At 39.6% G+C, this 15,957-nt stretch overlaps 1 protein-coding gene across 1 annotated transcript in view; it reads right to left on the reverse strand.

Annotated features, from left to right (window-relative positions):
• LOC109922360 (kinesin-like protein KIF15-A) overlaps positions 1–13,424 on the reverse strand; it is a 75,773-nt gene extending 62,349 nt beyond the window's left edge. The window contains exons 1-9 of the mRNA XM_048609186.1: positions 13,392–13,424; positions 12,528–12,714; positions 11,408–11,484; positions 10,085–10,122; positions 5,191–5,291; positions 4,329–4,508; positions 3,353–3,562; positions 2,930–3,055; positions 2,505–2,627 (exon numbers count right to left, since the gene is read on the reverse strand). Of these exons, the coding sequence (XP_048465143.1) occupies positions 2,505–2,627; positions 2,930–3,055; positions 3,353–3,562; positions 4,329–4,508; positions 5,191–5,291; positions 10,085–10,122; positions 11,408–11,484; positions 12,528–12,714; positions 13,392–13,414 (1,065 nt within the window). The 5' untranslated portion in view covers positions 13,415–13,424. The remainder of the gene's footprint in view (positions 1–2,504; positions 2,628–2,929; positions 3,056–3,352; positions 3,563–4,328; positions 4,509–5,190; positions 5,292–10,084; positions 10,123–11,407; positions 11,485–12,527; positions 12,715–13,391) is intronic.
• Positions 13,425–15,957: the final 2,533 nt, after the last annotated feature.

The raw sequence follows: 15,957 nt of genomic DNA on the forward strand, positions 1-15,957 counted from the left end.
TCAAGCAGATGTTCACCTGCACATCTGCTTGATGTGGAAAGTCTTCTTGGGGCCTGGGATGGGGGTGAGGGAGGTGGTGTGGGGGCAGGTGTAGCACTTCCTGCGGTTGCAGGGAAAAGTGCCGGGTGTGGTGGGGCTGGAGGGGAGTGTGGAACGGACAAGGGAGTCACAGAGAGAGTGTTCCCTCCGGAAAGCAGATAAGGGTGGGGAGGGAAAAATGTCTTTGGTGGTGGGGTCGGATTGCAGATGGCGGAAGTGTCGGAGGAAGTGTCTGTAGGAAGACAAAGGGGATGGCCATGGGTACCCGCATGGGCCCAAGCTATGCCTGCCTCTTTGTAGGTTACTGGAACAATCCCTCTTCCGTACCTACACTGGCCCTAAACCCCACCTCTTCCTCCGTTACATTGATGACTGTATTGGCGCCGCCTCGTGCTCCCACGAGGAGCTCGAACAGTTCATCCACTTCACCAACACCTTCCACCCCAACCTTAAGTTCACCTGGACCATCTCTAATACCTCTCTCTCCTTCCTAGACCTCTCTGTCTCCATCTCGGGCAACCACCTAGAAACCGATATCCATGTCAAGCCCACCAACTCCCACAGCTACCTAGAATACACTTCCTCCCACCCACCTTCCTGCAAAAATGCCATCCCTGTTTTTTTTTTTTTTTTTTTTTTCCGCATCTGCTCCCAGGATGAGGCATTCCGCTCCCGCACATCTCAGATGTCCTCGTTTTTCAAGGACCGCAACTTCCCCCCCTCAGTGGTCGAGAACGCCCTTGACCATATCTCCCGCATTTTCCGCAACTCATCCCTCACACCCCGTCCCCGCAATAACAACCAAAAAAGAATCCCCCTCGTCCTCACGTACCATCCCACCAACCTCCGGATCCAATGCATCATACTCCGACACTTCCGCCATCTGCAATCCGACCCCACCACCAAAGACATTTTTCCCTCCCCACCCTTATCTGCTTTCCGGAGGGACCACTCTCTCTGTGACTCCCTTGTCCGTTCCACACTCCCCTCCAGCCCCACCACACCTGGCACTTTTTCCTGCAACCGCAGGAAGTGCTACACCTGCCCCCATACCTCCTACCTCACCCCCATCCCAGGCCCCAAGAAGAGTTTCCACATCAAGCAGATGTTCACCTGCACGTCTGCTAAGGTGGTATACTGCATCCGCTGTACCCATTGTGGCCTCCTCTACATCGGGGAAACCAAGTGGAGGCTTGGGGACCGCTTTGCAGAACACCTATGCTCGGTTCGCAATAAACAACTGCACATCCCAGTCGCGAACCATTTCAACTCCCCCACCCATTCCTCAGACGACATGTCCATCCTGGGCCTCCTGCAGTGCCACAATGATGCCACCCAAAGGTTGCAGGAACAGCAACTCATATTCCGCTTAGGAACCCTGCGGCCCAATGGTATCAATGTGGATTTCACAAGCTTCAAAATCTCCCCTCCCCCTACTGCATCCCAAAACCAGCCCAGCTCGTCCCCCCGCCAACCTGTTCTTCCTCCCACCTATCCCCTCCTCCCACCTCAAGCCACACCCCCATTTCCTACCTACTAACCTCATCCCGCCCTCTTGACCTGTCCGTCCTCCCTGGACTGACCTATCTCTTCCCTACCTCTCCTCCTACACTCACCTTTATTGGCTCCATCCCCACTTCTTTGACCTGTCTGTTTCCTCTCCACCTATCTTCTCCTCTATCCATCTTCTATCCGCCTCCCCCTCTCTCCCCATTTATTTCAGAACCCCCTTCCCCTCCCCCATTTCTGATGAAGGGTCTAGGCCCAAAACGTCAGCCTTACTGCTCCTACGATGCTGCTTGGCCTGTTGTGTTCATCCAGCTCTGCACCTTGTTGTAATAAATTATCAGATGTCCTTAAACAGTATTAACCATCTTCATGCTTGACTGACTATAAAGTTGAGATGAATACTGAAAAACATAACCATTTTGTCCACAAGAGAGCATCTGCATGGATTATTACTGTTCAGTTTCAAACAAAAACTAAATAGAAAGCCTAAAGGGGTCATAACATTTACAGACATAAACGTTACTCTTCACATATTGTTCTTTTAAAATCTAATTATTTTAAAATTATGTTCCCTGGACTCTTCCAAAACAATATTTGTTTTTAAAAGGATACACGGATCCTCCATTATTTACATGACAGCAGACTGTTTAACTGAAAGGCACTGGAACCAAGCACATAACACAAGTACTTTTCTTCCATCGATGGTCACTGGAAAAAATCTGAAACTGGAACACCCATTTCTCTCACCCCTAATCTGGATTCTGAAGCCAACCGTAAGGATTCTAAGGCTGTCCCATAAACTTTCCTGGGTTTATATGGTTCAACTTGCCCATAACCAAATAAACAATTAGGGAGGCTGTTACATGGTCACAATTACATGATCAGATGTGTAACTATTACTTCATTAACTAATATTAAAGACAAACATTGAACAGATCAAAAAACCTTCAACTCACTTTATTTTTGATTAGCTTTGCTCTACGAGCAAACTGAAGGGTGGAGAGCGTTTCACCAAAACACCGTGACCCAGGATGAACATTTGCAATAATATAAGTCTTTGCATTTCCTCCAAGAGAGTCCTGCAACAAATTTTTTTATTTAACCTGTTGATAGTTCAACTGTTTTTACATAACAGTAGCAGATAACCAGTTTACCAAAATTTGCTATCCATTCATATATCAAAACTTCTATAAAATTAATCGGTATGTATTGTTGAAATTTTTACCCAAGCTCCACTTATCCAAAAGCATGGCTTCAAATTTGCAGCTGATGAGACTCTAAAAATGTGTCCTCTTTCAAGATTAAGCTTTTGATGAATGTCACATCATCTTTAATTGATAAAATTTCAAAGAAGCGTTCAACAATGGAATGTTTACATTACCCTCAGCAAGAATGTCAGTTTAGAATCTCGGTAACAGATGTGGCGGCTTTTCCCATTAGCCAGATCAACAAGGCCCATAATAACATGTCCCAGACAACTCAGCGATCGGTTTATACTGCTTGCCTCCTAAAAGATGCAGAAAGGAAAAATAACAATAAAAAAGTTGTCAGTTTTTAATCTCCTAATCTTCAAATAATGCATGCTCATTAAACTAAAGGTTTCAATTGGCCACAAAAATTTACTAAAAAATAATTTGAAGATTTGAGATTGGAATCAAGATTTATCCAGATGCATGTGAATTTAATCACAAAGACAGTTTCTTTTTGTACCTGTTAAACACCAATTCTAATATGCAGGGCTGGAGTTTACAGGGAATCATGGTCCTCATTCTCTCTGAGGGCTGATGATAGCAATTCAGCTTACCTTTAACCGAAGCCCTTCAGCATGTGTATCTTTCTGTCGTTCTGACCCTGCCAAGTCAACCAGGTTCAGCTGCGATGTTCGGATATTAACTAGGTTGTTGATCTTTTCCTTTGATTGTATTGTAACTGAGAAGACAGCATGAGACCGTGATGACTCTCGGTTCATTGAGGTCGAAGCTACACTTCTGTTCCGCCAACCCATGGATAACACCTATTAGAAATTAGAAAAACACTTCATACCTTCACCGCACATGACCACAATCCCTGCATATTTATTCAAAAAGATATTTAAAATTGCTACTGTGTTCATTCCGTTTTCTATTTGAACCTTGATCTAATAGAATCACTTTAACATCTTGTATCTTCTTAAAACTGTGGTAATCACATTGCATAATTAAAACATAGGTTTTCATAGCAACAGGATAAAACAAATTCATGGTCAATTATGGTTCATGTAATAAACTAAAACAAATTGCAAATCTTAAAAATGCTTTAGCAAGTTTGTAAAACAGTCCTGTTCAACATAATCAATGGATTAATGCCATTTTTGTAGTTGCTAAAATAATTTTATATGTGAATTATATAATTATAATATATTATATATATAATTTTATATATTAAACAAGCATAGACGTTTACACATCAACAAAGAATCTAGACAGCATGATTCACAATAGCTGAGAATATGATAAAATTTGATGTATTTTCACAATAGATATTCTTCATTTTTTAATGAACTCAACCCACTAGAAAATATCTAGATACAGAAACAATCTTCTTTGAGAGAAATCCAGAAATGACAATTTGCCAAAAAGGGACTAGGTTAATTATAATGGTGGCAAAAAAAAAGTAGTAGAATTTACGGTGATCATAACTAAACAAAGTACATAGCACTTTGGATCATAGTATTTTTAAAATCAACCTGTTTTGATATGTTGTGAACGAACTCAGTGGTGGTGAAGTAGTGTTAAAATTACCTGATATGCCTCAGCTGCTGAAGTTACAACTTGTTCGACTACCCCTTCCACAAAGACCCCAGTTTTAATATTTTCTCGAAGAAATAAGCCTGTTGAAGCAGGGTCTAACAGATCAAATATTTGTTCGTTGTAAATCTCAATAAAGGAGCACTTGCAGAGAAAATCCTTGCCTTCACCAGTCTGTTAAAGAATATAGAATTAGATTATTAAACGTAAAAAAAAATGTAATTTAACAGCTTGCTTAGTTGATGGCTGTCTCAGCTGTGGCTGGTGGTCTTGTGACTGAGTATGTACCATCCCTGTTATTGTGCCAAAACCATCAGGTTAAAGTCTCACTCTAAAACTTGTTGGCCATAGAAGGAGCATTCATGATGTGGTTCAACAGGTTGGTAATCACCTTGTTAACCCTTTCAAATCTTCCCCACCATTCAACGAGGAAAACATACTTGAAGGTAAAAACAAACAAACAATCAATCAATCAATCTCTGGCTCAGAAGGTGTACATTCAGCCATAATATAAGACTTAAGATTTGCAGTCCACAGCAGTATTGAGAAGATTTGCAGTCCACAGCAGTATTGAAAGAATGCATACTTTCAGAGATACTATGCTTTAGATGAAGCATTATATTGAAATGATCAGCAGTAACAGAGAGATACTGAACAGAGAGTTATGTCTTGGCCAACAGTCCTCCCTCAAATAATAACACAAAAACAAATTTACACATCATTCATGAGTATATTTGTCTCTGTAAATTATGGTAATTTGCTAAAGTGTTGAGAGATATTTTAAATCCGACACTGTATGCTATTGTAAAAACAATAAAAAGAAATGTAAAAAAGTGCTTAAAAATATGAAAAATACCTTTTCCTTTTCCCGATTGATCAAGTAAAAGAGGTATTCAAAACTGCGAGGGATTACACCTCTCAAATTATGGGTGAAGTTATCAGAATCATCAGATGGACCTGAAAATACAAACCACAATATTTATAACTAGATAAGAATTTAACTTCGCAAAATGGTCAAAGAAAACAAATCATTATATGCCAAGGGTTAAGTTTTGCATGACAATGGACTGAGCACAGAATCACACTGAACTATTACTTATATATTATACAGGCTTTATTCTCAACTGCCTCACATAGAGTGAGATTAGAAAGCTAAACTTTTCAAAATTAACCCCATCCAAACCATCATTGAGCTATGAGTTTTAGCACACAAACACCTCTGCCATTTGATTTCAAGTACCTCTGGACATCGGAGATTGTCTAAGAAAAATAAACAATAGCAAAATTCACAGCTGACCTTGGAGAAACCTGTGTGGGGAGATCACAGCAGGGAAGCAGCTAAGTAGCTGGTCTTTTTTGCAAATCTATAATAGTGAGTAGAGTGGGGTTTTTTTTGATTACATTTTTTATTGAGATCTGTCTCGTGATTAAACTTTAAAAATATAAAACACAGGTACTAAGTTAGCCTGGAGCAGTGTTTTTAGAGCAGTAAGGCTATGCTATTTTCTGGGTCTGTAAATTGTTAACGTGCCAAGATGGCCTCTAGTAGAGTGATGTGCTCTTCCTGTCATTCTGAGATTAGGGAGAGTTTCCATGTTACTGATTATTATGTTTGCAAGAAGTGTGCTTGATTACGAATCCTATCAGACTGCATGAATCGGTTGGAGCGGCAATTAAAGGCAGTGAGGGATTTATAGGAGCTGGGGGTGTGATGGATGGCAGTTGCAGGAAGGGAGATAAACTGAAGATACAGTCAGGGAGATGGGTGACCTCCAGGAAAGGTAGGCGAGGGAGGTAGGTAGTGCAGGAGTCTCCTGTGACTATCTCCATCTCAAACAAGCAAGTTGGTTTGGAAAATGCACGGGGTGATGGGGTCTCAGGGGAAGGTCGCACTGACAGCCAGGTTTCTGGTACCAAGACAGGCTCTAACGTAACGAGGGGTACGCCAGATTCCAAGCGGTCAACTGTGATTGGAACTCTCTAGCCAGAGGCACAGACAGACGTTTCTGCAGCTGACAGCAAGACAACAGAACGGTGTGTTGCCTCCCAGGTGCCAGGATCAAGGATATCTCGGAGAAGGTGCAGAGTATTCTCAAAGGTGAGAGGGACCAGCAGAAGGTTCTTGTACACATTAAAACTAATGACATAGGAAGAGATAAGGGCAAGATTCTGAGAGAACATAGTAAGTTAGGTACGAATTTAAAAAGGAGACCCTCGAGGGTAGTAATATCTGGATTACTCCCGGTGCCACACGCTAGTGAGGGTAGGAATAGGAGGATAGAGCAGATGAATGCGTGACTGAGGAGCTGGTGCAGGGGAGAAGGATTCACATTTCTGGATCATTGGAATCTCTTCTGGGATAGAAATGACCTGTATACGAAGGAATTAGAAGGGGATTAATATACTGACGGAGACATTTTCTAGAGCTGCTCAGAAGGATTTAAACTAGTAAAGGGTTTGGTTGGGGGGTGGGGGAGGAAACAGAGAGAGAGTGAGGAAAGGGAGCAATCTGAGACTGATACAGCTGGGAAGAGGAGTAAGTCAAATAGTCAGGGCAGGCAGGAACAAAGCAGAGAATGAGTTTGGATTGATAGTTAAACTGCATTTATTTCAATGTAAGAAGTCGAACAAGTAAGGCAGATGAACTCAGGGCCCAGTTGGGAACATGGGACTGGAAGATCATAGCAATTTAAGAGACATGGCTCAGGGATGGACAGGACTGGCAGCTTAATGTTCCAGGGTATAGATGCTATAGGAAGGATACAAAAGGGAGTAAGAGAGGAAGGGGAGTGGCGTTTTTGATTAAGGATAACATTACTGCTGTACTTAGGGAGGATATTCCTGGGAATACAATCAAGGAAGTTATTTGGGTGGAACTGAGAGATAAGAAGGGGATGATCACCTTATTGGGATTGTACTCTTGAGCCCCCAGTAGTCAGCCGGAAATTGAAAAACAAATTTGTAAGGAGGTCTCAGTTATTTGTGAGAATAATAGGGTGGTTACGGTAGGGGATTTTAATTTTCCAAACATAGACTGGGACTGCTTAGTGTTAAGAGCTTGGATGGAGAGGAATTTGTTAAATGTGCACAAGAAAATTTTTGGATTTAGCATGTGGATGTACCTACTAGAGAAGGTGCAAAACATGACCTTCTCGTGGGAGATAAGGCAGGTTAGGTGACTGAGGTGTCAGTGGGGGAGCACTTTGGGGCCAGTGACCATAATTCTATTAGTTTTTAAATAGGATAGACTGAATATAAAAGTTAAAGTTCTAAATGGAGGAAGGCGAATTTTGACGGTATTCGGCAAGAACTTTCAAAAGCTGATTGGGGGTGGATGTTTGCAGGTAAAGGGACGGCTGGAAAATGGGAAGCCTTCAAAAATGAGATAACAAGAGTTCAGAGACAGTATGTTCCTGTTAGGGTGAAGGGCAAAGCTGGTACGTGTAGGGAATGCTGGATGACTGAAGAAATTAACGTTTTGGTCAAGAAAAAGAAGGAAGCATATGTCAAGTATAGACAACAGGGATCGAGTGAATCCCTAGAAGAGTGTAAAGACAGTAGGAGTATATTTCAGTGGGATATCAGGAGGGCAAAAGGGGGGCATGAAATATACATAGAATCCCTACAGTGTGGAAACAGACCATTCAGCCCAACAAGTCCACACCGTCCCTCCAAAGAGCATCACACCCAGATCCATTCCCCACATTTCCCTTGTCTAACCCACCTAACCTATACATCCCTGGGCACTATGGGCAATTTAGCATAACCAATCCCACCTACCATGCACATCTTTTGGACTGTGGGAGGGAACCGGAGCACCCGGAGGAAACCCACACAGACACGAGGAGAATGTGCAAACTCCACACAGACAGTTGCCCGAGGCTGGAATCGAACCGGGTCTCTGGCGCTGTGAGACAGCAGTGCTAACCACTGAACCATCGTGCCGCCCCAAAATAGTTTTGGCAAATAGGGTTAAGGAGAATCCAAAGAGATTCTACAAAAATATTAAGGATGAAAGGGTGACTAGCGAGAGAATAGGGTCCCTTAAAGATCAGCAAGGCCACCTAAGTATGGAACCGTAGGAGATGGGGGAGAAACAAAACGAGTGCTTTGCGTCAGTGTTTACTGTGGAGAAGGATATGGAAGATAGAGAACGTGGGGAAATAAATAGGGACATCTTGAAAACTTTCCATATTACAGAGGAGGAGGTGCTAAGCGTCTTAAAATGCATAACGGTGGACAAATCCCCAGGACATGATCAGGTGTATCCTAGAACTCTATGGGAAGTGAGGGAAGAGATTGCTGGGCCCCTTGCTGAGCCCCTTGCTGAGATATTTGTATCATCTGCAGCTACAGGTGAAGTGCCAGAAGACTGGAGGTTGGCTAACATGCCACTATTTAAGAAAGGTGGTAAGGAAAAGCCAGGGAACTACAGACAAGTGAGCCCGACATTGGTGTTGAGCAAGTTGTTGGAGGGAATCCTGAGGGACAGGATTTACATGTATTTGGAAAGGCAAGGATTGATTACGGATAGTCAACATGACTTTGTGCATGGGAAATCGTGTTTCACTGACTTGATTGAGTTTTTTGAAGTACTATCGAAGAGGATTGATGAGGGCAAAACAATGTGCATGATTTATATGGGCCTCAGTAAGGTTCCTCATGGTAGACTGGTTAGCAAGGTTAGATCACATGGAATATAGGAAGAACTAGCTATTTGGAGACAGAACTGGCTCAAAGGTAGAACTCAGAGGGTGATGGTGGAGGGCTGATTTTCAGTCTGGAGGCCTGTAACCAGCCATGTGCCACAAAGATGGGTTCACTGCTTTTTGTCATTTATATAAATGATTTGGAATGTGAACATTGGAGGTACGTTTAGTAAGTTTGCAGAGGACACTAAAATTGGAGGTGTAGGGACAGCGAAAGAGGTTACCTCAGCGTACAATGGGATCATGATCAGATGGACCAATGAGCCAAGTGGCAGATGGAGCTTATTTTAGATAAATGTGAGGTGCTGCATTTTGGAAAGGCAAATCAGGGTTGGAGGGTTTGAGCTACGGGGAGAGGCTGAATAGGCTGGAGCTGTTTTCCCTGGAGCGTCAGAGGCTGAGAGGTGACCTTGTAGAGGTTTTAAATCATGAGGGGCATGGATAGGATAAATAGGCAAGGTCTTATCCCTGGGGTGGGGGAGTCCAAAACTAAGGTGAGAGGGGAAAGATATAAAAGGGACCTAACTTTTTCACACAGAGGTGGTGCATGTATGGAATGTGCTGCCAGAGAAAGTGATAGAAGCTGGTACGATTGCGACATTTAAAAGGCATCTGGATGAGTACATGAATAGGAAGGGTTTAGAGGGATGAGGGCCCAATGCTGACAAATGGGACTAGATTTATATAGGATACCTGGTCGGCATGGATGAGTTGGACCGAAGTGTCTGTTTCTGTGCTGTATATCTCCATGCCTCTACAACAAGCAAGTCATTGCCTGACAAAAAAATTGCGCTTATACAACTCCTTTTATACCCAGTTTATATTCTATGAATAATATTTAACGGATCACAAAATAACATGTCACCATATTGTAATGTTACAAATGAATAAGCATACTTATTGCTTTCTTATCTGGTTTTTGTGCACTATACCTAATAATAGGTTAAATTTGAAAGATGGATTTTCCAATTTGATTGGTAAATCAGGTCTTTCATCATCTGATAGAGCAAAATATAAAAATGTTTAAAATTATCTACATACCTAACATTGTGAATGTCTTTCCCGAACCAGTTTGTCCACTAAGAAAAAGAAATATAATTTTTTGTAAATCACTTCACAATGTTGATTTGTACAATTCAACATTTTAGTTTAACGAGAATCTTTAAACATAGGCTAAAAGTTTAGCCAGCTTTCCTTGTTCAGTAGAACATTATGAGATTAACAACCATTTCATCAAATTCCATCGCTAATTCACTTCTAACAAACCATTTGAAAAATTACCCATTTCAGAGTCAAAAAACAACATACAAAGTATCAAAAAGAAGCAGAACTGGAGAACATAAAAAGATGCACCGGAAAAAGTCTGGAGCAGATTACTTTCAGAGGCAATTGAAGTCATGATGTAAAATCTATAAATTAGGTATTTAAACTCAATACCTAGTGGAATGCCAGCCAAGCAGTTTTATAGATGGGAGCGATGGGCAAACAAGTCTTGAAGTATGACAGGAAACAGACAGCTGTATTTTGGACAAAACAGAGTTCACAGAGTGAGGATTTTAAAAAAAAAAAGCAAGAAAACTATTGGAATCATTGCACTTGGAGGTGAACAAAAGCATGGATTAGATTTCCAGAAGCGGCAGTGGGGAAATATTGCAGAGATGGAAAGAAGCATTCTTGACAAGGACTAGGGTCTGGTGTTTGGAGTTCACATGAAATTTGAACACCCTGCAACAGCACACAACAACTTCTTCCAACTTACATTATAGTAGAATTCTCTACTAGAATGTACAAATAATGACTGTTCTCAGGAACAGCACTTAAAGTAAATTTGATGCATTTACAAAACAGACTAATGATACTGTATTGTAATTATCCAGTAAAATGGCTAGATACTTGTGCTAAAGATAAACAATGACTGCATTAGAAACAGAACACTTATCCATTTGAAGCTTCTCATGTCAACATTGATATTCCAAGATCGGGTACACTATCTGAATATCTGAATTCCTGCAAATCTATCCCAATCTAGAATATTCTACACTCCATCAGTATACCATTGCTTATAACAGCTATCCTTTAAGAACCATGGTCAATTAGGTTGCAAATGGCACAAACGTTGGTAACGTAGTTGGCAAAAACATAACACATCAAACGCTTGCTACCAACATAACAAGAAGAATCACACTCAACATCTAAAAGTAAAAGCTTTAATGATGGATACAATTAGAATGAATGAATCCCAGCAACCAACTTGGTATCTTGTTTTACCACTTCATTATAATCTGAATATGATGCAGAAGAACAATTATAACTTCTGTTAATAATCAAATTACTTCATTGTAAAATAATTTATAAATTACTTACTAGGCAAAAATTGTACCGTTATATCCATTCATGCAGGACTCAATAATGCCCCGAGCCACCGCTGAAAACACTGCTTCCTGCAGGATGACGGTAAGAAAATGCATATTTAAAAATCAACATTTTATAGACACGTGGATCATTTTGTAACACTGCACATATTTATTTATTTAATTTAATTGAAACGGCACAGATAGGCAACAAATGCTGATCCAGATAGTGATGACCACACCCCGTGAACAACAAAAAATCGTATAGCTTTAAAACAATCTAAATATTTATTCTTCATCCTAAAATCGTGGTCATTGTCAGGATTGCTGTTTGTGGTACCCGGCTGTGTACAAGCTAGCTGCTACATTTCCCATACTGAAATAGCAATAAGAAAATCACTTCATTGGTTGTAAAAAAGTTTGAACATTCTCAGGTTGTGAAAAGGGCTGCAAAATGCAGGCAACAGTTTTCTTTAAAACATAGCAAAATAGTTAACAACATTCCCACCTTTCAACTGCAAAGGCCTACCCTCAAAGTACCCATTTTTGAATGTATTATCACAGTAACAACATGATTAATTTTTGAGGTTATGGTTGACCTGGAACAACGCATAATCTGCCTTTTATGGTATGCGTGCTTATTGAACAGAGAATCATCAGTCAATGTTTAAAAATAACGTGGGGAAATGGGAGAAAGAGGTCTCAAAAATATATCAGCAAGATACACCAGATGCAATCTCTCAATCTGGCAGTGAAAGCAATGCAAGCTATTTAAATCAAATTCTTACATATAGCTACAAAATAAAAATGGAACATTTGTTGGAATTTCATAATAAAAAGTACAATTAGTGCAGTGTAAAGTTCAAAAATACTTTTCAGAACACATCATAGGTAATTTATCTGCCGCCTGAAACGACAGTGGGATTTTTCTTTCCATGCAAAGCATGGAATAAACAATCTAATGGCACCATCAGTCAGGAGAAGCAATATGATATGGTTCAAGTATGGCAAAGAACTTAAAATTAAAGGAAACCTTCATGCTTCCTCTCCATGCATCATTTGTCAACATCACAACATTAAAATTGATATCTATTCACAGTAGAACTCCAAGTTTCATGTCATCTCTGCAGTACCTGAGTGGTGTCCATATCAGCCACATGATCGTATGTGAAGATCTTGGGATCAGGTTTTGAATTAAGATGAATAGTAGTTGATGAGGTAACTGCCAAACACAGTCCTTGATTTCCATCTGTAAACAATTCTGTGTTCTTTGCTGGTGGTCGTACTCTTACATAGACCTTGATAGAATCACCTTCAGCACTGCAGTGACAAAACTTCAGATTGCAAAGCATCCTCCAATTCAAATATTGCCAGAAATTTAAAGTTCTTTTAATATTATCAGACTACATTTAATTTGGATTTCAGCTTTTACAGATTTAACAAAAGAAAATGGTTTTAAAGATGAAATTCCCAAGACAACATTTCAAGCATGCATTGATCAGAATGAAAACAACTAAAAGAAGGTTAATGATATTTAGAAAATGCATCATTTTTGAATTAAAGCTTCAGTCCAGTAGGTACCCCATTGTTCAGTACATGAACATTGTATAACGTTGATTCATTCTGCCCAGGACAAACTCAGATTCAATTGCTAATATGGCCTTGTTAAATTAGAAATAAACCCATCAAAACTAGATTGCCCTCAGTCAAACTCTGGGGGCTAAAACAGACCTTAATAAAAAGTTATCCCAAAATTAAAACATTTTCTGATTTTATTTCAGATTTCCAATATCCACTATTTTGCTTTTGTCTTGTGGGAACTGCATTTTTCCCAGTTCCGGCAGACATTGTAGGAAAATTTCTCTTCATTCAAATCCTACAGACAAAGCAACATTGACAACAGCCAACTCATAATTTAAAAGATCAAGGATAACAAGTGTACAATATGCAAGAAACAGTGTGACAATACATTGTTTTATTCAAAAATAATTTCCTACCTTGGTAACTGAACAGAAGGCATATCCACAGCATCTCCTGAAGAAATACATAACAAGTCAATTGTAATAGTACAAAGGCTATTACAATCCAAAACACGGCATTTTGTCTCACACTGTCAGGAGCCTAGTTACAACTTACATAGCATTGACTGAAGTACTTTTAGCTAAGGGTTCCAGTTTTTAAAATTTTTTTCCTGTGCTCCCACATGGTTAAACTTCCAAATATAAATACCTCTCCTCAGACCTTGTGGGGTTTGGGATCTCAAAGTATTTTCATTTTTTCCTTTCCCTTCTTACCCAGTGATATTTCCCTTTAATTAAGAAGGAGGAAAATTTGGTATTGGGTTAAGTGAACCATTTCTCATTCAATAAATATTTCTTCAAATTCCACAAATGCAGTGATACAAATGCCCAATTAAAAAGGTAGTTAATCCATTCACAAGATATATTTTCTTTTAAAGTGGCAGCAAATGACTTAAATAAACTTCCTATAAATCAGTTATGCATGCTCAAGAAGCTCCTCCAAAGCAAAACCACAATTCCTGTTAGAGAAAGTACTGAATAAACATGCTCCTAACTGTAAGTTTCAAATCATTCACTCAGCTCAGAATCATAGTATAGTCCAATACAGAAAGAAATCACTGAACCCATTCAGTCTAGGCTCGTAATAACCAACAGCAGGAGAAAGTAACATCCAACCGCTTTAGACAAGCCCCAATCAATCTGAAACAGCTTGTGGTCCCACAATCGCAACTACAAAGAATTTCTTGAATCAAACAACCTCCACCATTTCTTAGCTGTCTTTTATACCAATCCACCATCACCCTGGTGAATCAGATGTACTAATATCCTGGATCAAGTAAAATCTCAAAAAGTTTAGAATATGGATTAAGTGTAAACATCAAAAAGATAAAATCAATGATAGTTAGAAGGATTCCATAAAAAACAGGAGCAGAGATTGAAGTGAATAGTGCCACTCTGAAACAAGCAGATAGGTTTGTCTATTTAGCATAAATGATAATGGAAGGTGGTAGATGAAATGCAGAAATTAGAAGGATAGAGGTTAAGTAGAAGTAATTTTGTGAAAATTAGTTTTTTGTTCACACATTTAAGCCTGTAACAAGGAAAGTCTGAGGAGATGCCACATTCTATCCACTTTCCTGTACCCCTCAGAAACCTGGACAATAAGTAAAGATCTGGCAGAAAACAGGCCTTTGAAATTTGGATGTTCAGAAGTACACTAAAAATTCCACACACAGAAAACAAGACAAACAAAGAGGCGCTCGAAATTGCAAGAGAAAAAGAAAACTCTAAAAAGTGACATTCAGAAAATAAAATATCAGTCGTTATACTATTTGATCAGAGCTGAAGAGCTGGAGAACCTTCTAGAAGTCAAAATGGAAGGCAACAGAAACAGGGTCAACTTAGGCATTGTTGGATGATGAGAATGACAAACAAGCATGCAATAATATGATAGCAGATCTTCCAGCAGGTGAAGTAGCAAACAGCAGCAGCAGCAGCAGCCACAGCGTTCTGGCTCCTTTACCTGTTCCACTTCTTAACACAAAATTGTTTTGAGATCATTTTTTATTTTCGTTCTCATTAATACTTCAGGAATAAGCTCTTTCCCAACACTGACATGTTATTTCTGATTTTAATTTTCTCCAATTTCTGTCCACACATTCTACTTCAAGGTATTTTGTTTCAAAATATAAAGTGTTTTGTTTTTGCAGCCGCATTGTTTCGTTGACATTTAATGTCTGCAAGTGAAGTGACTCAATTTACAGAAAACAGAAATAATTTGTCAGAAATTAGAAATGGAAAAAGTGAACAATGACCTTTTTACTTTGACAAGCATGCAATCCTTTCAAGGTCTTCTCTAAGCCCTAAAAATGTGGACTAAGATACTGATGCTTTGTCATGCAACTAATCTATAAAAGATAGCATTAAAAGTAGATTTAGACCAATTAACTGGGTGAGATGAGGAATGGATTTTGACTTTAATGGGTACAAATGCAGGATAATACATCAAAATTTGGAGAGATTCCGTTTAAATGCTGTAATTGATCCCATTGCTCAAGTTTATGCACCAATTTATTAAACTGGGGAACAGAGAGAAGACAAAATGGATTGGAAACATAGGAACAACAACAGGCAATTCAGTCTCTCAAATCCTGTTCCACTTTTCAATTAGCTCATGGCTGAATTCATTTCTTCCATATTCCTTGATATCCTTACCAAACAAATCTCTTATCACTTCTGAGAAGTTCAAATGATCCAATATTCACAATATTTTGCTGTGGCAAGCTATGGATTTCAAATGCATCTTTTGTGAGATAAAATGCTTTGCAATTTCAGTCTTGAAAGAACCAGTTCAAATTTTAAGACTATACTAGGCCAGATTTTCCAAGTGACAGTCAGATTGCAGCCTGGTTCCTACCTTTTTTTTTACTTTTAAGACAAAGTTTTGTATTTCTAGCATGAGATTCCAATCAAGACTCTTGCAGAAATGAAGAACGTACGTTGATTTCAACTCTGTTACAGAGATAGTAGGAACTGCCAATGC

Source organism: Rhincodon typus, chromosome 2 (genome assembly GCF_021869965.1).
Source record: "Rhincodon typus isolate 14 chromosome 2, sRhiTyp1.1, whole genome shotgun sequence".
NCBI lineage: Eukaryota > Metazoa > Chordata > Chondrichthyes > Orectolobiformes > Rhincodontidae > Rhincodon > Rhincodon typus.